Below are 17,973 nucleotides of genomic sequence, written 5' to 3'. Positions count from 1 at the left end.
TTTCAGTAATAATCATAGTTTATTTAAGATTTTCCAGTGACCTATAAAACCAGTCAACAGAGCTGAACCATGCATAGACTTATCTTTGAAGATAAGAGAAGCTCCTGGATGGGAATAGGAAGGGCCTCCAACGTTTCTGGTTTCAGCCGGCTGAATTTATTCCTCTGGAATCCATCAAAGATGGATACAGTTAAAGTTTGCAGATTCAGTTAAGGTTGGTCAACTCACAGTGAGGAAAGTTAGTTCTTGGCTTTCCCCTTTTTCACAGGAAGTTGCCCGGTAGCTTCCAAGTACTTATTAACAAGATCTTCTTGCGTGGCTGGCAAGCACGGCTGATACCGGCAGTACTCCATTGTGTATTCTCCCTTCCCCTAGGAGTTTAAAAAAAGAGAGAGAATTTTTTTACAACTATCAAGTAAAGTCATGTGAAGTTAGGATTTCCCAAATCTGACCATTTGAAGAACACTGTAGTCATGTTTAAACACCTGCTTACCTCTGTGCATGACCTAAGTTCAGTAGAATAACCAAACATATCATTCAGAGGGACCTGAAAACAAACACAGATATTTTAGCATTGCTTATTGAAAAAAATATAGAGACAACCTTAATTGCATTTAGGTTTCTACTCAATATTCTTGGCTTAAAAGGATTAAAAGCCAAAGACAAACATTTTTATTTTATTCCAAGTGAGAAGCCCTATTTGAAAATTACGTCCTTTGACAGATGCAACTAGAAGCCAAGTTTTTAATTTCACAGAGGACACCACTGATGGCCTCCCCTCCTCACTTCTGCGCTGCTCTCTGGCCCCAGCTCCACCATTCCAAAGCGTTTCTTCTGTGACAATGTTAGTATAACACATCCTTTGGACACAGCAATGATATTCTTTGGTAGTACCTTCCGAGAGGCTTTATATAACATGATAAACACCTTCTCCACTGAGATTTAAGTCAAGAAAGGTACAAAGAAGGAAATTAAATATAACTCCAGCTCACATAACAATAAAGCAGCTATGCAAAGGCAGCTAAAATGAGAAAGAGGACTATACATCTAAAAACCGACAGCCATAAAAGACCAAGATAAAAAGAACCTCATTTTTAGCTTTTGCACTTAAGAGTTGCCTTAATTGCAAATTACAGAAATTGACACACATATTTAAGCCACAAATTCAGCAGGGAAATTGATCAATTTGCCCTACAATCTCCAAAAACAAAAGCTAATTCTGATTTTCTTCTGTGGTTAATAAAAGCAGGACTGTCACTGACCAATAGTACTTACCTCTGCGTAGAGTATAAAGTAGTCCTCTGTTCCATCTTGCCCAGTGATCACCCCATGGCGCCGGTTAATTCCTGCAATCACTGATCCCTGAAAATCATTTGGGGCTATAACTTCCACAGCCATAATCGGTTCAAGAATACATAATGTTGTGTTTGCCAAGGCTGGGTTAAAAAAAAAAAAAAGTTTATTAGTCTTTAAATAAACTGACAAACTGGAACTCTTTTCTATCCAGAAGGATGAAAGGGAGATAAATGGCGCTCTCCCAAAGGTACACACACAAGTGGTACAGTGAAAATACTTTATCCAGACTTATTTTTCTAGGTGCAATAATAGTCACTCTTCTAAATGGCAATTCCAATAACATATTTAGTTTTAATATCAGTATTTCCATCACCATATTTTTATCCTTAGAACTCATTAAAATGCAGAGAATAATATAAAAGGGTCTTTAAACAACATTTGATCAAGTCCTTTACCATCTAAATTATCCAGATGAGCTCTGCATTATTCTCTCGGAAAATCTTTAGAAGCAACAATACTAACTGTTAAGGCTTTGACCTAGGTAAACCTTTTCTTTCTTGTTGGTCCCTGACAGACAGTTGTTTCTAACTAAAAAGAAAATAACTTGTACCCCAGGGTGGGAAGGAGAGGGGAAGGAACCCCTCCAGATTCAGAGAGTCACGCAGAGATCAGTGGTTCCTTTTCTAGGCTGAACAATTCAAACCCAACTGACAATTAGAAGACCAAGTTTCTAGTTTCTGCTCTATTTCTAAGAAGTCATATGCCCTTTGGAAAAGCACAGTCTGTCCAGGTCTCAAGTTTCTTCACATGTAAAATAAAGATTCTAGACTTAATCTGGCCAATTTAAGCACTAAAACTCACTGGGTATGTCTGGATTTATTTTTTGTCCTTCTTAATACATAACCAGATATTTCTTACTATTACAAATGCTGACTGACATTTAAATGTAACTATATGGAGAGACTACGGTCAAACTTCAGGCATTCATACTTAATCTGGAAGGTGTGACAGTGCAGAATACTACTACTGCAGCCTCAGATTGGCTAATTTTATTTTGTAAAACACAGAAAAGATGACAAACATTTTGCTTTTAAATAATCATAGGGCGGCGCCTGTGGCGCAAAGGGGTAGGGCACCGGCCCCATATGCCAGAGGTGGTGGGTTCAACCCAGCCCTGGCCAAAAATAATAATAATAATAATAATAGTTTTCCCAGAAGCATCAATTAGTTTATAACAAATTAACAATTACTCTTATATTCACTAAAGCAATTCTTCCAAAGATACTATGAGCTTACATGTAATGATCGTGAGAATAGCAATTTAATATGCACATATTTCTTAGAAATACTTTTTAATTAAAATAATATCCTAGCTCACACCTACCCTGGACTCATCAGTGCTAATTAGTGAAATCTGTTCTGAGATAGAAACAATTGGACTTCATAGAAATACTGCCGACTCCTTTGATTCATTGGCTAAGCCCTACAGATTTCCACACAGGTATCTCCAACAGACCAACAATTCTAGACTACAAAAACAGCTCTGTTTCTTGGGTTACTACAACAGCAGAGCTTCCGTGGCTCTAAAGAAATGTAATGAATAGGAAAAAGGCTCCCTGAATGAGACATGTGAACAGACATATGCAGATTCAGCTACACATTATCCAGTGTTCTCCCTGGGTCAGGAATAAGAAGGGCCAGGCTATGCAAACGTCCTATTTTGAAGGGAAGGACGGAGCCAGGTGCACAGTGCTCATCACTCAGTTGCTGAAAACTGCCTGTCTAGTTCTCAGTTCATATTCCTTCATCCTGCTCCCTTCCTTCCAACTCTTTCTTCCTAAATCCACCTCCTGACTCACTTCCAAATGAGGAGAGGGTTAGGGTTAGACTTCCTCCAACCCTACCAGCAGTGACAAGACTCCAGAGCTAATTCACTCTGCATTTCAACAGCCACATAGATGCTGAGCCCTAAAAGCAATTTTCCTCCAGTAGATCGATGTGGTCTGTAGCTCCCTGAGGCAAGTAGTGAAAATACTAATATTAGCACAAGACCTTTTAAGCCAAGGCAGTGCCTAGAGATGGTAATGTTTACATTTCAGCCCACTAGGAATAACATAGATGTCACCAGGCCAGGCGCTAAAGAGGCTGTGGGAAAATGTGGTCCAGGGCGGTCACTCTGGACTAGGTTTAACTATCAGCTGCCCCTCTAACCAGCAAGGAACCTGCGGTCATTCAATTAACAGCTCTGAGCCTCAACTTTCTCAGCTATAAGGTCACTGTGAAGACAAATATGACAATCATGTACTCAGCAATCAATAAATGCTGCTATAACCACTCTGAGACAAACCAGTGGGGGAACAGGAGGCAAAGCACAGTGCCAGGTCAAAGGCAGCATGGCAGGAAAAGGGATCAGCATTCACTGCGTCCAGACACGTATGTGCAAGTGTGTCACGCTCGTTCTCATTTAAGATTTGCACAATTATTACCACCAGGCTGCCTGGGGAAAGTTCAGATGACCTGTATGTTTCCACAAAGTAAGGAAAGAGGACAGCCAGGATTCACACTAAAGCCCACTGGTAACGGGACGGGAGACCAAAAAAGGGCGCTGCTGAGTTACATGAGCTCACGCCAGGCCTCTGGCTAGCCCTTCATTTCTCTTGCAGGGGGACTACAAGTCTGGTGTTTCTGGGGATACCAAGCATGGTACCCTAAAAACTAGCCCCAAAGAAGGATAGCAGTGGTCCCAGCTATAGGGTAAAAATGCCTAAACATTCAAATTTACACTTCAGTTTTATATCACTGATTAATCTCATAACGAGATTTAAAATTTGGCCTAAATTAGTTCCAGTTTTCATTTTTTTAAATGAAGAATAAATGAGATTTTAACCATTTTCCTTCAGATTTTGATAATATGGAACATATATCTAGGTAATATTACAATAATTGTGTAAGCTTTTATACTGAGCTCAAGTCCTAACATTCTGGCCCAGAAACTCTCACACAGCAGTCAGTGGAGGTAAACACACAAGGTGACGTTCTGACTGAGTTTGGCAAGAACTTCCTTTCACGTGACTTTTTACATTTTTGTCTTTTTCTTTTCTTTTTTTTTAGGAAAGGAAAAGCTAATTCATATTTTTACTCCAAATCTCCAAAAACAAAGTTTTATTTTATTTTTAATTGACAAATAATAGTTGTATATGTTTCTGGGATACAATGTGATGTTTCAAAGATTTTTATTTTTCAATCATAGAGAAATAGGAATCAGATGAAGAAAGAGCAAAGTAATTTATTTATTTATTTATTTTTGAGACAAAGCCTCTCTCACTTTGTCCCCCTCAGTAGAGTGAAATGACATCACAGTTTACAGCAACCTCAAAGTCTTGGGTTCAAGTGATACTCTTGCCTCAGCCTCCTGAGTAGCTGGGACTAGAGACAGAGTCTCACTCTGGTTCAGGCTGGTCTCAAACCTGTGAACTCAGGCAATCCACCTGCCCCGGCCTCCCAAAGTTCAAGTAATTTATTTTTCATACTAGCTCGCTGCTTGTCCGCACAGGGATAGTTTCAAAACTAAGACTTCCCAATTCAATTACAATCTAGTGCTTTCCTTTGCACATCTACCAGGCAATTAATCATACTTAATATTTATACTTATACTATATTTGTACTATACTATAGCTAAATAATAAAATGCTAAATATTCTACTGCTTAGTTAGTATTCATAGATATAAACATTTTCATGAATAGATGTGTCTATTAAGGGCATATATTATATAGCTTTACTTCCATTTAAACATAAAAACAGTTAAAAAGGATGAAGCTCTTTGTTAATTGATAACCATAGCAATTGCCTGGCTTTATGTAACCTTTATCTCCAGGAAAACTACCAATTTCCAGTCAAGAACCAGCACAGAACCATTGGTATTTTCTAATTTGTTTTAACTGTTTTGCTGAAAATTCTATCAAGTGTGTGCAACTAATTTGTCAGCTTAAGATTAAAGTGGTAAACACTTGGGAGTCTTACTCTGAGTCACGCCCAGGAAAGCCTTATTTTGTCATGTCATTTTTTAATTTCCTATTATCACAATCTTCAGATTATGAAAAGATTTCATCACAGATTTCAACTGAATTTTTTAATGGAAAACTGACATAAAGATATGGAGAATTCTCTTTCCCTTTCACAGCCGAGAAACTAAAACATAAATTACTAAAGTCTCCAAGCAGGTAAAGTAAAGTAAGGAATCAGCAACCTGGTCCAGTCACTGCCCCCTACCTGATCACAGATGCCAACTACAACCAAAAGCAACACAAAGTTCACGAGAGAGAATCCACAAAACCCTCATCTACAGACTGCTTGGGAAATGTTACAACTAATTTAATTTTCTACTGTCCATTTTAAACCTGCTTGATGACAATATTTCTGAATGTTCTGTGAATCGTAATTTGATTGCAACTTGTGTAAAGACACTTATGGACATTACAGATGAATTTCCACATAAAGGATATGGAAGAGATAACAAAAGAATGAATTTTCTGGCTGCAGGACACACTCTGAAGATCCTTTGTCGACAAACCGTGATGTCAATTTGCTATGTTATCATGGGCTTTTTTTCTCTGAAAAGCAAAGAATCAAACATGCTTCCAACTGCTTAGGGATCTAGTTCCTTAGGGTTTAAATACACAATAATTCTACATGAATAAGGTTGACAGTGTTAGCAGGTTAGCAAGAAGTCTACCTTGTGAGTAGGGTTTACTAAATTCTTCCAAAGTACTTTGTTATTCTCAAAATGTCTAAAAACTTACTTACAAATTTATGGATTTCTTGACATTTGAGTAAAGTCACTTAAAACAGCATTACTGTAGTTAACATATCTTTAAAATATTTCTTAGAATTCTGGACTTTTCTCTCTATTAAAAACGAACTTACAAAACATATAAATTTAAACATATAAAAAAAGATAAAAATAGGAGTACATGGCAGACTTTTAATTTTTCAAGAAAAGGAACATAATAATCCACTCTTACTTCAGCTCTATAAATATTTGTTCACTGGCTACAATATTCCCTGATGTGATGTACAGTGCTCTGGGTGCAGGGTAAAAATAGCCTTTTCAGGCTCTCCTGGTCTGTCAGGGCAAAGGGACACCCTGAAGTGACAGGGACGGTGAGCACAGGTAAGGAAGATGGAGAATCAGAGGGAGCTGAATGGGAGGCAGGGGTGGCCGCCAGAGCACATACTCTAACAGTAACGAGGTAAAGGTAACCCCAAGCGCCCCAACGTACTGTAACCATAGTAAGAGATAACCACAAGTGTCACACACACACACAAAAGTAACAGAACCGACACAGAGCACACTGTCCACCACAACATTGTGTATGACCTACCCAGCGGCCACAGCACATATGGGACACATCCACTGACCACGTAAGATGAAAATCTTCCCTGCCAAAGGCCAGCAGAGAGGAGACAGCATCCCCACTGATCAAGAAAAAAGGGGAAAGACACAACTTTACCACGGAAGAGAGGCAAGAAAAAGGTGTGTGTGACGCAGAGACCTCAGGGCCAGGCTCCGCTGGGACGACGTGCGCCTGCTCTCACCCTCCAGAGCGCATCTTAGCCAATAAACTCTCTCTGCTGGCTAGAAGGCGGAGGAAGCTCTCGCTCACCTTGGGGCTCAGGGTGCAGCCTACCTTGTTTAAGAGCACCTTCTCCTGCTCGGACGAAGGAGATTTCATTGGAATCAACCATGTGGTGGGCTCCATCCTGCAGGACAAACCGGAACCCAGACAGCTTGTGACCAGAGAGAGGGCCCTTCTCACAGGCTCCTAAAAACCCCTGTGAAGGAATCAATACAACCTCTGCTGTGAGCGGGTTCTACTCAGAGATGCACTCTCAACAACGCGGAAATATTCTTTGTTCAATAGTATAACATTTTTATGAATGCTATTTCACCCCTCCAAAAAGAATTCTTTTTAAAAAGTTTAGTGTCTTTCATTATTGTGGCATCTAGACAAGCAATCTCTCAGAAAAGCAGATGACTTGAAGCTAATTTGAGAGCACCACCAAGAATGCTAACTCCACCTTCTCCCAACCTCACCCTCAGGAACTACTCAGCTCTCACAATCCAACATACAGACAACATGATCTTAACTTTAGAAACTGAAAACAGCAAAACTAAGGAACTTCCTAAAAGAAAACCCCATCAAAACTGGTGTTCACAATGGCTGCACCTTGGGACCCTAGCACATACCTGAACTGGCTTGCCTCACTGGCAGGGCACCACATCATAGCTTTGGTGTTATGTATTGCCAGTAAGAACCAGAATTAAATAGTAATTTTCATTTCTCTAGATGTAGTTTGTTTTTTTTTTTATAAAATAGCTTCATGAGGTATAACTGATATATAATAAACTGTACATATTTAAAGAGTACAATTCGGTTAAGTTTACAATTCTTTTCAATTCAGTCACTTAACAAATATTTTGTGGCACTCTTATAATTCACATTAGTGTTTCCTGGCACACAGTAACATGGTTGCCTAGAAAGTACCATATATTTCTTACATTTCAAAACCGTAAATTATGTACGCTAAAAAATATCTAAGGTCTCCTTCACCTATGTTCTTGTGGGACATATTTAAAAGTGTGTGAATGGCAAAATTATTGTCTTATTTGAAATAAGAGTATAATGAATGGAATGCATTAACCATAAAAAATGCCATTTAGTAACACTGAAACCCAAATTATAACCTGATAATAGGGATTTTAAGTTAAAAGATTTAGAAACAAAATCTATAAGAATAAACTAAAAATTTATAACACTTTAAAGTAAATGACCTGGAAAGCAAAGAAACCAATTAGAATTCCTCAGGAAATGTGACCTAAGTCTTATTTGACCCTCGCTGCTGTGAGGCCTACACACGAAGACTGGTCCTGAACACTGACTGACCAAAGAACACACTGATGGGCAGCAGAGATGCGGGCAGCAGAGATGCGGGCAGCAGAGATGCGAGCAGCAGAGATGCCGGCAGCACCCGGTGTTGGGAATGATCACTCTGCTACAACAGTACACATCAAACTGTCGTGAATCCTTAAGGTCTGCTACCAATTTTAACTGCAGATTACAATCAATGCAGTAGATTCAATTTATCAGGATAATTATGACGATGATTAAGAAACAGAAGGCTTTCCCATCACTGTTCTGGCAGGTGTTTATAGCTCTTGCACTTAATGACCTGGAGATTCTAAATCAAGATGGAAAGCTTAACATTCATTCAGGTCTAGAAGCAGAACTGTAACTAAAATGAACCATGACAGACAGTGTGATGGAAGGTAAGGTGTAATTGGACACCCAATAAACTATTTTTAATAGATAAAAATGCAAAAAACCTTTTGTAAAATTTACCTTTTCTACAGCAGGCACAAACTGCTTTGGAACGTTTGATCCGAATGTTTCATCTGCAAACTCCAACTTGGTGTAGTTCTCTGGGTCCAGAGGCTCCAGCACACCTATCACTTTTCCAAACTGGCCTGCACCGCCCGATTGTTTTTTATGTGTAAACTCAAATCTGAAATTGATTTAGGAGAGGGGGAAAAAACCAACAAAGCATATGTAATCACCATACTTAAATAACTCCTGTTAATTTAAAAGGAAAAAACCCACATTTAATCATTTTCATATTTTCCTTTGAATATAATCTTGCTATAAAATTTATTATAGAATTTATTTTAAAAAGAGGCATCTCTTTTCTGTTTTTATCTGGGAATAGGGGTAGGGTACGTCATCAAAGTAATCTATGTTTTTAAATTCTGCTAATTCTGAATTAAATAAAAAAATGAAAGTAGTTAAAATAAAAAGATGTCTCAGGTTCTTGCCCTAATCACCTACATTCTGAAGAGCTTACCCATTTCCTTGAATAGTGTGTGCTTCTTAAATCTCTATAACAAAAAATAGTTACTCAAAAACAGGAGTTTTGATGGCTATAGGTAATTTACTCAGACAGTTCTTATTTGATTTGATGGTTTCTGCATGATTTGATTTCATATTATGATTATGATTATTATTTGGAGACAGATTCTCTGTTGCCCTGGGAGAAGCGCTGTGGCATCATCATAGCTCAGAGCAACCTCAAACTCTTGGGTTCAAGAGGTCTTCTTGCTTCAGCCTCCCAAGTAGCTGGGACTATAAGCACCCACCACAATACTCAGCTAGTTTTCCTATTTTTGGGAGAGATGGGTCTCACTCTTGCTCAGGGTGGTCTTGAACGCCTGAGCTCAAGCAATCCACCCATTTCGGCCTTCCAAAGGGCTGGGATTACAGACGTGAGCCACCATGCTCAGCCTATTTATGTATTTTTGAGAAGGATCTCACTCTGATGCCTGAGCTAGATAGAGTTCAGCATAGCTCACAGAAACCTTATCCCAGCCTCCTGCCTCAACCTCTTAAGTAGTTGAGACTACAAGCATGTGTGCCACCATGTCCTGCTATTTTTTTTTGTAGCAGCAGGACCTTGCTCTTGCTCAGACTGGTTTAGAACTCCTGGCCTCATGCAATCATTCCACCTTGGCCTCCTAGAGTGCTAGGATTACAGGCACGAGCCTCTGTGCCCAGCTGACGTGAACATTACAGACTCTGGCAATACAAGAAAAGGGAGTTGCAGGTGGATGAGTAACACCTGAAAATAATTAATGGCAAAGTGACCGTGACTAACATAACTCATTCAAAAAGAAATTCAGACCCAGGTCACTGTATTCAAACCACTAATGGCAACATAAATATAACTGAATAAGCACTTTACAGACATATTCAATATATGTAAATACAGGCTACCATTTCATTGGAAAAACCTCGCGTGAGTATTTACTATTTGCAAGGCATTTCTTCCTTTAAGTTGAAATCTTCTGCAAGACCATAACATGTATGGGCTGTTGCTTTCAAACTATTTGCAGATAACTGCAGGGAAACAGACATTAATGATTCATGTTCCTGCACACAGATCTGTGAGTGGAGAGAAGAAGTAAATTATCAATATTGGTATGAGATGCCAGCTTAGAACAGGCAGGTTTTCTAAAGAGCCTACTAAGTGTGAATGTGCCCGATGAACTGCCTTTAAATAATCTTCCAATGGTCCAGAACTTTAAGACGGGCTGGGAGAAACATGTGAGAGGTTGATTTTCCCGGGAGGGGCAAAGAACAGTTATCAGAACTAAGAGAAGGAAAGAAGAGGGGACAAAACTGCCAAATCATCACAGAATTACTGAGGGGCCTCCCCAACTGTGGGGCACAAACATATCCAGGAGACATCTTACATTCTATTTTCAACTTGACAATAATATAACATCTATACAAACATACCCTAGACCTGCATTGTCCATGCAGTAATCACTAACCAAGGCTCTTGGAATTAATAAAAATAAAATACAATTACAAGTTCAGTTCCTCAGTTGTGTAACACTAGTCTTGTTCCAAGCAAGTGCCACGCGTGGAGAGTGGCTTCTACACCAGACAGCACAGACATGGAATACCTCCCTCTCTGTACGATGCTACCCCAGGCAGCACTGCTCTAGAGGACCAACTCACAAACACCATTCCCTACAGTTTTAGGGACCATGTCTCAATTTTATAATTGAGAAGCTGCCATATAACAGAACACTTACGTACCAGGCTTGTGTTAAGCACTCTATATGGATTGTTCTTACTTGTTTTGTTTTAACCACAAATTCACATAGTAGGTACTATTTTTAATCATTTAAAAATATTTAATTAAAAAGATTAAATTAAAAATTTAATCTGCAAATGAGGAATTCACTTCAAAAGCTATTAGAAGGCACTGCAACAAGACAGATTCTGCAGTAGTTTAGACAAAGAAGTGGGAGAACTATGACATCTTAGCAGGCAGCTAATGTGGCTGAAGGTGAATGGACCCACGTGTACATGGCCTGTGGTCAGACCACTGCCATGCTGTGGAAACGAATTTTGTTTTAGTTAAAACATTTGTCTGTCACATTAAAATTAACATTAGAATTGTGTAATTTTCTTGTTTACCTCTAATTTGGACATTTGCTTTGACTTTATATCCAAGTAAAGTTGCAAGTTGAAGGTATTCTTACTTGATTTTATGTTATATAATTATGCAAATTATAATTTACATGATTTCGGAGACCCATAATAATTTGTTGTCCAGATTTTCTTGCTCCATTTACAGAGAACAGGCAGACTAGATTGCATATAATAATTAAGCTCCCTAGGATTTTAAGAATGGTAAATGAACACTGGCTTCAAAATAGCTAATGCCATCAGCCCCGTTCACACCTAATAAAAGTGTTAGCCTAGCATTAATGTACATAGTTACCATTCAATTAAAAAAAAAAAAGTGTTAGCCTGTTCTTTGAAGTTCTGAAGCCAGGCACTCACTTCTCTCCAGCTAGGAAAGTCCTAAATGGAATCTTCTTCCAATATAAGGCTGTGTTATCCACACTAAAATTTTGTTGTTTAGTGTGGCTACCTTCATCAATTATTTAGCTAGAGCTTCTGGATAACATGCGGCAGCTTCTACATCAGCCCTTGCTGCTTCACTTTGCACTTGTACGTTATGAAGATGGCTTCTTAAACCTCATGAACCTACTGCTGCTAGCTTGAAACTTTTCTTCTGCAGCTCCCCCAGCTCTCTGATCCTCAATAGAATTGAAGAGAGTAACAGCCTTGTACCAGATTAGGCTTTGTCTTAAGGGAATGTTGTGCCTGGATTTTCCACTCAGACCACTCAAACTTTTTTCATAACAGCAATAAGGTATTTTGCTTTCTTATCATTTGTGTATTCACTGCAGTACTTTTAATTTCATTCAAATACTTTCACTTTGCATTCACAGCTTGGCTACCTGTTTGGGGTAAAAGGCCTACTTTTCAGCTTATCTCAGCTTTCAACGTGCCTTCTTCATTAAGCTTAATATCCAGGGTTTGGCTTAAAGTGAAAGACATATGAATTTTCCTTTACCTTGAACACTTAGAGGCCACTGCAAGGTTATCAACTGGCCTAATTTCAATACTTTTGTGTCTCACAAAGTATGCCCAAGGAGAGGAAAAGAGGCTGGGAACCACCAGTAGGTGGCGCAGTCAGAACACACACAATGCAGGTATTTACAAATGAAGTTCATTATCTTATAGGAGGTCCACAGCAGAACAACTACAGTAGTACCATCAAAGATCACTGACCAACGTGGTATGGTGGTGCACACCTGGAACCCTACCACTTTGGAAGACCAAGGCAAGAGGATCGGTTGAGGCCTGGAGTTTGAGACCAGCCTGGGCAATAACAGCAAGATCCTTTCTCTACAAAAAGCAAAAAAAAATTACCTGCGCATGGTGGCATGCACCTATAGTCCCAGTTACTAGGGAGGCTGAGGCAGGAGGATTGCTTGAGCCTAAAAATCTGAGGTTGCAGTGAGCTATGATAACATGACTGCACTTTAGCCTGGACAACAGAACAAGACCCTGTCTTCAAAATAAATAAATAAATAAATAAATGATCACAGACTACCATAATAGATAAAATAATAATGTAAAGTTTTGAAAAACTGTATTGTATTTTGAGAGTTACCAAATGTGCCACAAAGTGACATGTGCTGCTGGGAAAATGGAGCTGACGGAGTTGCTCTACAAGGGTTACCACAAACCTTCAATTTGTAAAACCTGCGTTGTTCCCACAGTACAATAAAGCAGAATAAAACACAGTATGTTGTGTTTGTTTAAACATACATAGTATGTATATGTAACTATGTAAATGGACGGCATTAAAGTTTTTAATTTAAAATTTTATATTTAACAAATTGATAATTAACCTTCTCAGTATATTAAATAAGCTGGTGTATCTATTACGGTGAAATTACTATTTTAACAAACTAATAGCTTCCTTAAGTAAAAATTAATATTCACTATCCTGTATGTGTACATATGTTCATATTTTTCTGTAGTTTTTATACCAACTATATTCTTATTTTTATTAATCATCACTATTAACCCAAGCAATCAATTCCTGCCTTCTCCACGGAGAAAACCAGAAGACAGAAGATGAAGAACTGTAAAGTTTTGCATACACATTTTAGATCACCTCTATGTTTAGGGTGGCAAAATAATACATACATAATATCCACAGCATTTGTTTTACTCTGTTTACTCTCAGTCCTATAATAATGTCTAAAAATAAAGGTGAACCTTTAGTGACCACAGCTCTGTATCATTTATTTCTTAGAAATTGTTAAGTATCCAAGGACTAATTTAACATTATATAAGGTCTTGAACAGTTAACTGAGTACCTGAAAGACTACAATTTTAGTTAACACATTTGGTCCTTATAATCAGTAGTGGCATAAAAAAATTTATAAGATCCAAAGTCTTTTAAAAAACACCTATATTGGACAGTGCCTGTGGCTCAGTGGGTAGGGCGCTGGCCTCATATACTGAGGTGGCAGGTTCAAACCCGGCCCTAGCCAAACTGCAACAAAAAATAGCCGGGTGTTGTGGCAGGTGCCTATACTCCCAGCTACTCGGGAGGCTGAGGGAAGTGAATCGTCTAAGCCCAAGAGCTGGAGGTTGCTGTGAGCTGTGACACCACAGCACTTTACCAAGGATGACAAAGTGAAACTTTCTCTAAAAAAAAAAAAAAGAAAGAAAGAAAAAGAAAAAAACACCTGTATTACAATTATTTTTAGTTAAACACCATTTTATATTTTGTAATCTTAAACAACTAGAGGATAACTTATTTAACCCATAAATTAAATACGAAATTTAATAAGCTTAAATCATAAAAAGTAAAACTTCAGTTTTATATAATAATTAATTACAGTAATTAATCTTACATAATAAAACCTGTAAAAAGATTAAGAATTGACTTAAAAAATATTAATTCCTTATAGTTTTCTCCAATTCATCTGTATATCAGAACTATTTCATAAACCTTTTTATAAAATACAATTTGTAAACCTTATTAATAATCATTTGATCAAATTTAAAAGCTCTGCTTTTATCTTGAAAACTTGTTTTTTATAACCACAATAACAAAGGCTATTATTTAAATTCATTTGCCTACATTGTTTAAAGCTAAGGAAGTATAAATGGTTAATGACTTTTTTCTCGTAGACATTTTTGCCTGTTTATTTGCACTAAATATTCTTGGATTGCACATATGACAGAGTAATTTATTCTGATGAATTAGCCTTTAAAATGTTTCAAGTGGAAGAAAAGGGAGAAAAACAGGAAAAGAATATGAGCTAGAGATAGCTCTAGACAAGTATGAAATTACCACTGCAAAAGGCTAATTTATACTTCTTCTTCAAGAGATGAAAAAGTTTAGACATAAAGCCATGCAGTTACAAAGCCCTGAAGTATGGGAATAAAAGATGGGCAGTCTTCTACATTGAGCAAAGTGATCTCACTCTCTCCTTTTTTTTGAGACAGAGTCTCAAGCTGTCGCCCTGGGTAGAGTGCCCTGTGGTGTCACAGTTCACAACAACCTCCAACTCTTGGGCTCAAGCAATTCTCTTACCTCAGCCTTCCAAGTAGCTGGGTCTTACAGGTGCCCGCCACAACGCCCAGCTATCTTTTTTTGTTGCTGTTGCAGTTGTCATTTTTGTTTTACCTCGGTCTATGTGGCCAGCGCCCTACCCACTGAGCTATGGGTGCCACTTAATCAACGCACAGTGGCTAAAATACTGAGTGTGGGTCTAGGGCATGAAAGGAGAGAGCAGCTGGAGAGAAAGGTATGCGCAGAGTGCCTCCTGGAGTTGTGACTTCTTTGGAATTTTGCTGCTGTTCTTCTCAAGTGCCTCTCAAATGAACTGTCTTCTTCATAACAGAGTTCCCCAAAGTTTACCAACTCCTTGGTAAAGTTATTCTAGAAGATAGTACAAGTTTATTATTTGACAAACCCATGAAAAATTGGCAGATGTTCAGTCAAAAGTAAGAACACTGTTAGGAGCGTGTCTGAGTTTAACCCTATGGCTAAACCACCCACATGCCATGTGAGAGGGAGGTCTCTCCGGCACAGACAAGACAGAAGAAAGTTTTCATTGACAAATAGTATGAGATTGGGGCCGGGGGGGAGGGGGAGAAGAGAAGGTAGGAGACAGTGCTTAAAGCCAAAGACTCCAGAGAACACCGAAGTCTGATCAGAAGTCCTAAATTTTAGGAGATGATAATAAGCAGAATGCTGGGGCAAAAGTCCAGAATCCAGATTTACTGCAAAATCCACATACTTGGGAACATAGGAGCCTCAGGAAGTCTCACATATGTGCACTAGGACCACACTGAAGGGCCCAATCAAGGCAGCCAAGGCCAACCCCTAGTAGAATCTTGCAGTTTTCCCAGCCCAACCAACCTAAGACCACCAAGGAGGCCCACCGTGATGAGGGAGAGGAGACCACACAGAGGTAGTGCTTTGTATGAATGGTTTTAAAGTATGAATCCTTAAAGTAACACGTTCACAGTGATTCAAGTTGGAAGCATGGTGTTATACCAAACGCTCATCCTTCTAAGAACAGAAGGAAAAGAGGGGTGCAGGTTCCCTTCTTACTTCTGATCCAAATTGCCTAACTCCCCAATTTAGTACTGTAGTTTGCAGTCTCTCACATTGATTTGCGCAGAACTGCTCCAAACCCCCTGGAATCTGGGGATGGCCAATCCTGTTCCGGTACTCTCACAGGGAAAGGTACAGAAGGAATCCAGCCACCACGTGGAGCACCTGTCAGGGACAGCGGGTGGTGGGAGCAAGTTGAACTCCAGCATGTAGCCCTCAACCACCGGCCTGGAAACTGGCAGGAAACTGGAAGCCTAGCAGAGGTCCTGTAACGGCCTGAAGGCTCCTGTGCTTCTGGGGAGGGTTACCGAAAGGAAAGGCAAGTCCCAGTGCCGCAGCCCTCCCCAGCGCACCGCGCGGGCAGGAGGCCGCCTCCCCTCCAGTAGGAAGTGGCTGGGAGAGGCGAGGCGCAGGCGGGGCGCTGAGACGCAGGAGCCGACCCGGGCCCCAGCTTCCGGAGAGGGGAGGAGGCGGATCGCAGGAGCAGGGCGGGGAGGGAAGGCGGGAGGAGGAGGATCAGACCAGGAGGGCAGGGAGGGAAGGGCTCGCCTTTCCGTCCGCGCCCAGCCCAGCGTGCCACTGTTCCCGGCAGCGGGCTCCGGCACCACTCGTCCGCTACGCCAGTGCGGCCCCCGGGTCACTCCCCGCTCACCCAGAATGGAAATCCCACCAAGCCACTACCCAGCCTCCCGGGCGGCCTCGGTGGCGGAGAACTGCATCAACTACCAGCAAGGGACCCCCCACAAGCTGTTCCTGGTGCAGACGGTGAAGCAAGCGAGCATGGAGGTGAGTCCAGGGCCGCGGACTCCAGCTCCAGCCCCAGCGCTCGGCCCCTCTCCGCTGCGCGCCACGCGCTCTCCCCACCCCCATTGGGGACAACTGTCTGCGTGTGTGGTCCAGAGAGTTAACATTCTTGGGGCATAGTCTCTGCTCTAGTCTCTGGAGACAGCCTGGTACTGTTTGTTCTTTTCATCTGAAGGCACAGAAAAGGGGAGTTTTGCGCACCCTGTTGCAAGCAAACGGGAAACGCTCTAAGTTGGGGAGGAGCACGCTTTCCCTTTCCCGGGGAAACCTGTGGAAACCATTCACAAGAATTTGCTACTTCAATCTGGACCGACAAAAGCTGTCGTCTTCCAAACAACTCTCTATTGCCTAATTTTAAGACCAATTCTTACCAGAAGCTTTGACTCAGAAGCTGACAAAGTCACAGAATAAAAGCATTGTGGGCTGATGCTGGGCTCTCGCCAATCCAGCGTCGCCACCACATGAATGTTTTAAATGATGGGCTCCTTTGAATTTAATGTCTAAGGCCTCAGCAATCGCAACTAGATTTGTTTCCATTTTACTAAAATCTTCTGGATTTGAGATTGTTCCATATTTTAACTAAGTCTTTAAGAGCTGACAGGGAGTAAATCTTATTTTAAAACTGCACCAGATAACATAATTCGCTATAGATTTTCAATTTGTATCTTGATTTAAAAGTGAAAATTTTGTCTTACTCTTATAAAATTTGATAAGGCATCATTTTGCAGGTCCACTAATATACAAGTAAAAGCAGTACTTAAGTCTAACTCCTTTGCAGTGATCTGCCTCAAAATGGAATTCACACTCTTTAAACACTATTTGGAGGGTACACTGGACTTTATGAAAAATCTTTTCAGAGGTGTAACCTATTTGTCATCTTTAGAATTAAAGCTGTTTCAAAATTTTTTATGTAGAGAGTTTAGGATTGCTGATCCAGAAGTTGAAATCTGTTGATGACTGAAAGTTATGTCCATTTTATTGGTATATGTTTATCCCACCACCCTTTTGTTCTCCTCCAAAATAAACGTCAGAGAGGACTTGATAATTCTGTCATGTGTGTGGCGACATGCCTTTTTCAAAATCTAAGGCTTTCATCATTTTCTCCTACCAGAGAATGGAGTCTTCTAACAATGCAAATATATAACCTGTTGTTACAACATTTTTTTCTCTCTCCCATATTTTCTTAATTTTAGGATATTCCAGGAAGAGGGCACAAGTATCACCTTAAATTTTCAGTGGAAGAAATTATCCAAAAAGTACGTGAAATGTCCTTCATTATTAAATAAAACTTGATTCTAAATATTCC

General features: G+C 39.8%; 2 protein-coding genes across 2 annotated transcripts in view; one reads left to right on the top strand and one right to left on the bottom strand.

Annotated features, from left to right (window-relative positions):
- The window catches only part of GFM1 (G elongation factor mitochondrial 1), a 47,737-nt gene continuing 29,764 nt past the window's right edge, over positions 1–17,973 (bottom strand). The window contains exons 14-18 of the mRNA XM_003794140.3: positions 8,699–8,861; positions 6,986–7,130; positions 1,276–1,436; positions 494–547; positions 1–371 (exon numbers count right to left, since the gene is read on the bottom strand). Of these exons, the coding sequence (XP_003794188.1) occupies positions 240–371; positions 494–547; positions 1,276–1,436; positions 6,986–7,130; positions 8,699–8,861 (655 nt within the window). The 3' untranslated portion in view covers positions 1–239. The remainder of the gene's footprint in view (positions 372–493; positions 548–1,275; positions 1,437–6,985; positions 7,131–8,698; positions 8,862–17,973) is intronic.
- Positions 16,413–17,973, top strand: part of LXN (latexin) — a 7,652-nt gene continuing 6,091 nt past the window's right edge. The window contains exons 1-2 of the mRNA XM_003794141.3: positions 16,413–16,649; positions 17,861–17,927. Coding sequence (XP_003794189.1) covers positions 16,521–16,649; positions 17,861–17,927 — 196 coding nt within the window. The 5' untranslated portion in view covers positions 16,413–16,520. The remainder of the gene's footprint in view (positions 16,650–17,860; positions 17,928–17,973) is intronic.

This window comes from Otolemur garnettii, unplaced genomic scaffold (assembly GCF_000181295.1).
Source record: "Otolemur garnettii isolate 467f Iridium unplaced genomic scaffold, OtoGar3 scaffold00076, whole genome shotgun sequence".
NCBI lineage: Eukaryota > Metazoa > Chordata > Mammalia > Primates > Galagidae > Otolemur > Otolemur garnettii.
The sequence above is the reverse complement of the archived record's forward strand: the minus strand, read 5'-3'. Positions and strand labels throughout refer to the sequence as shown.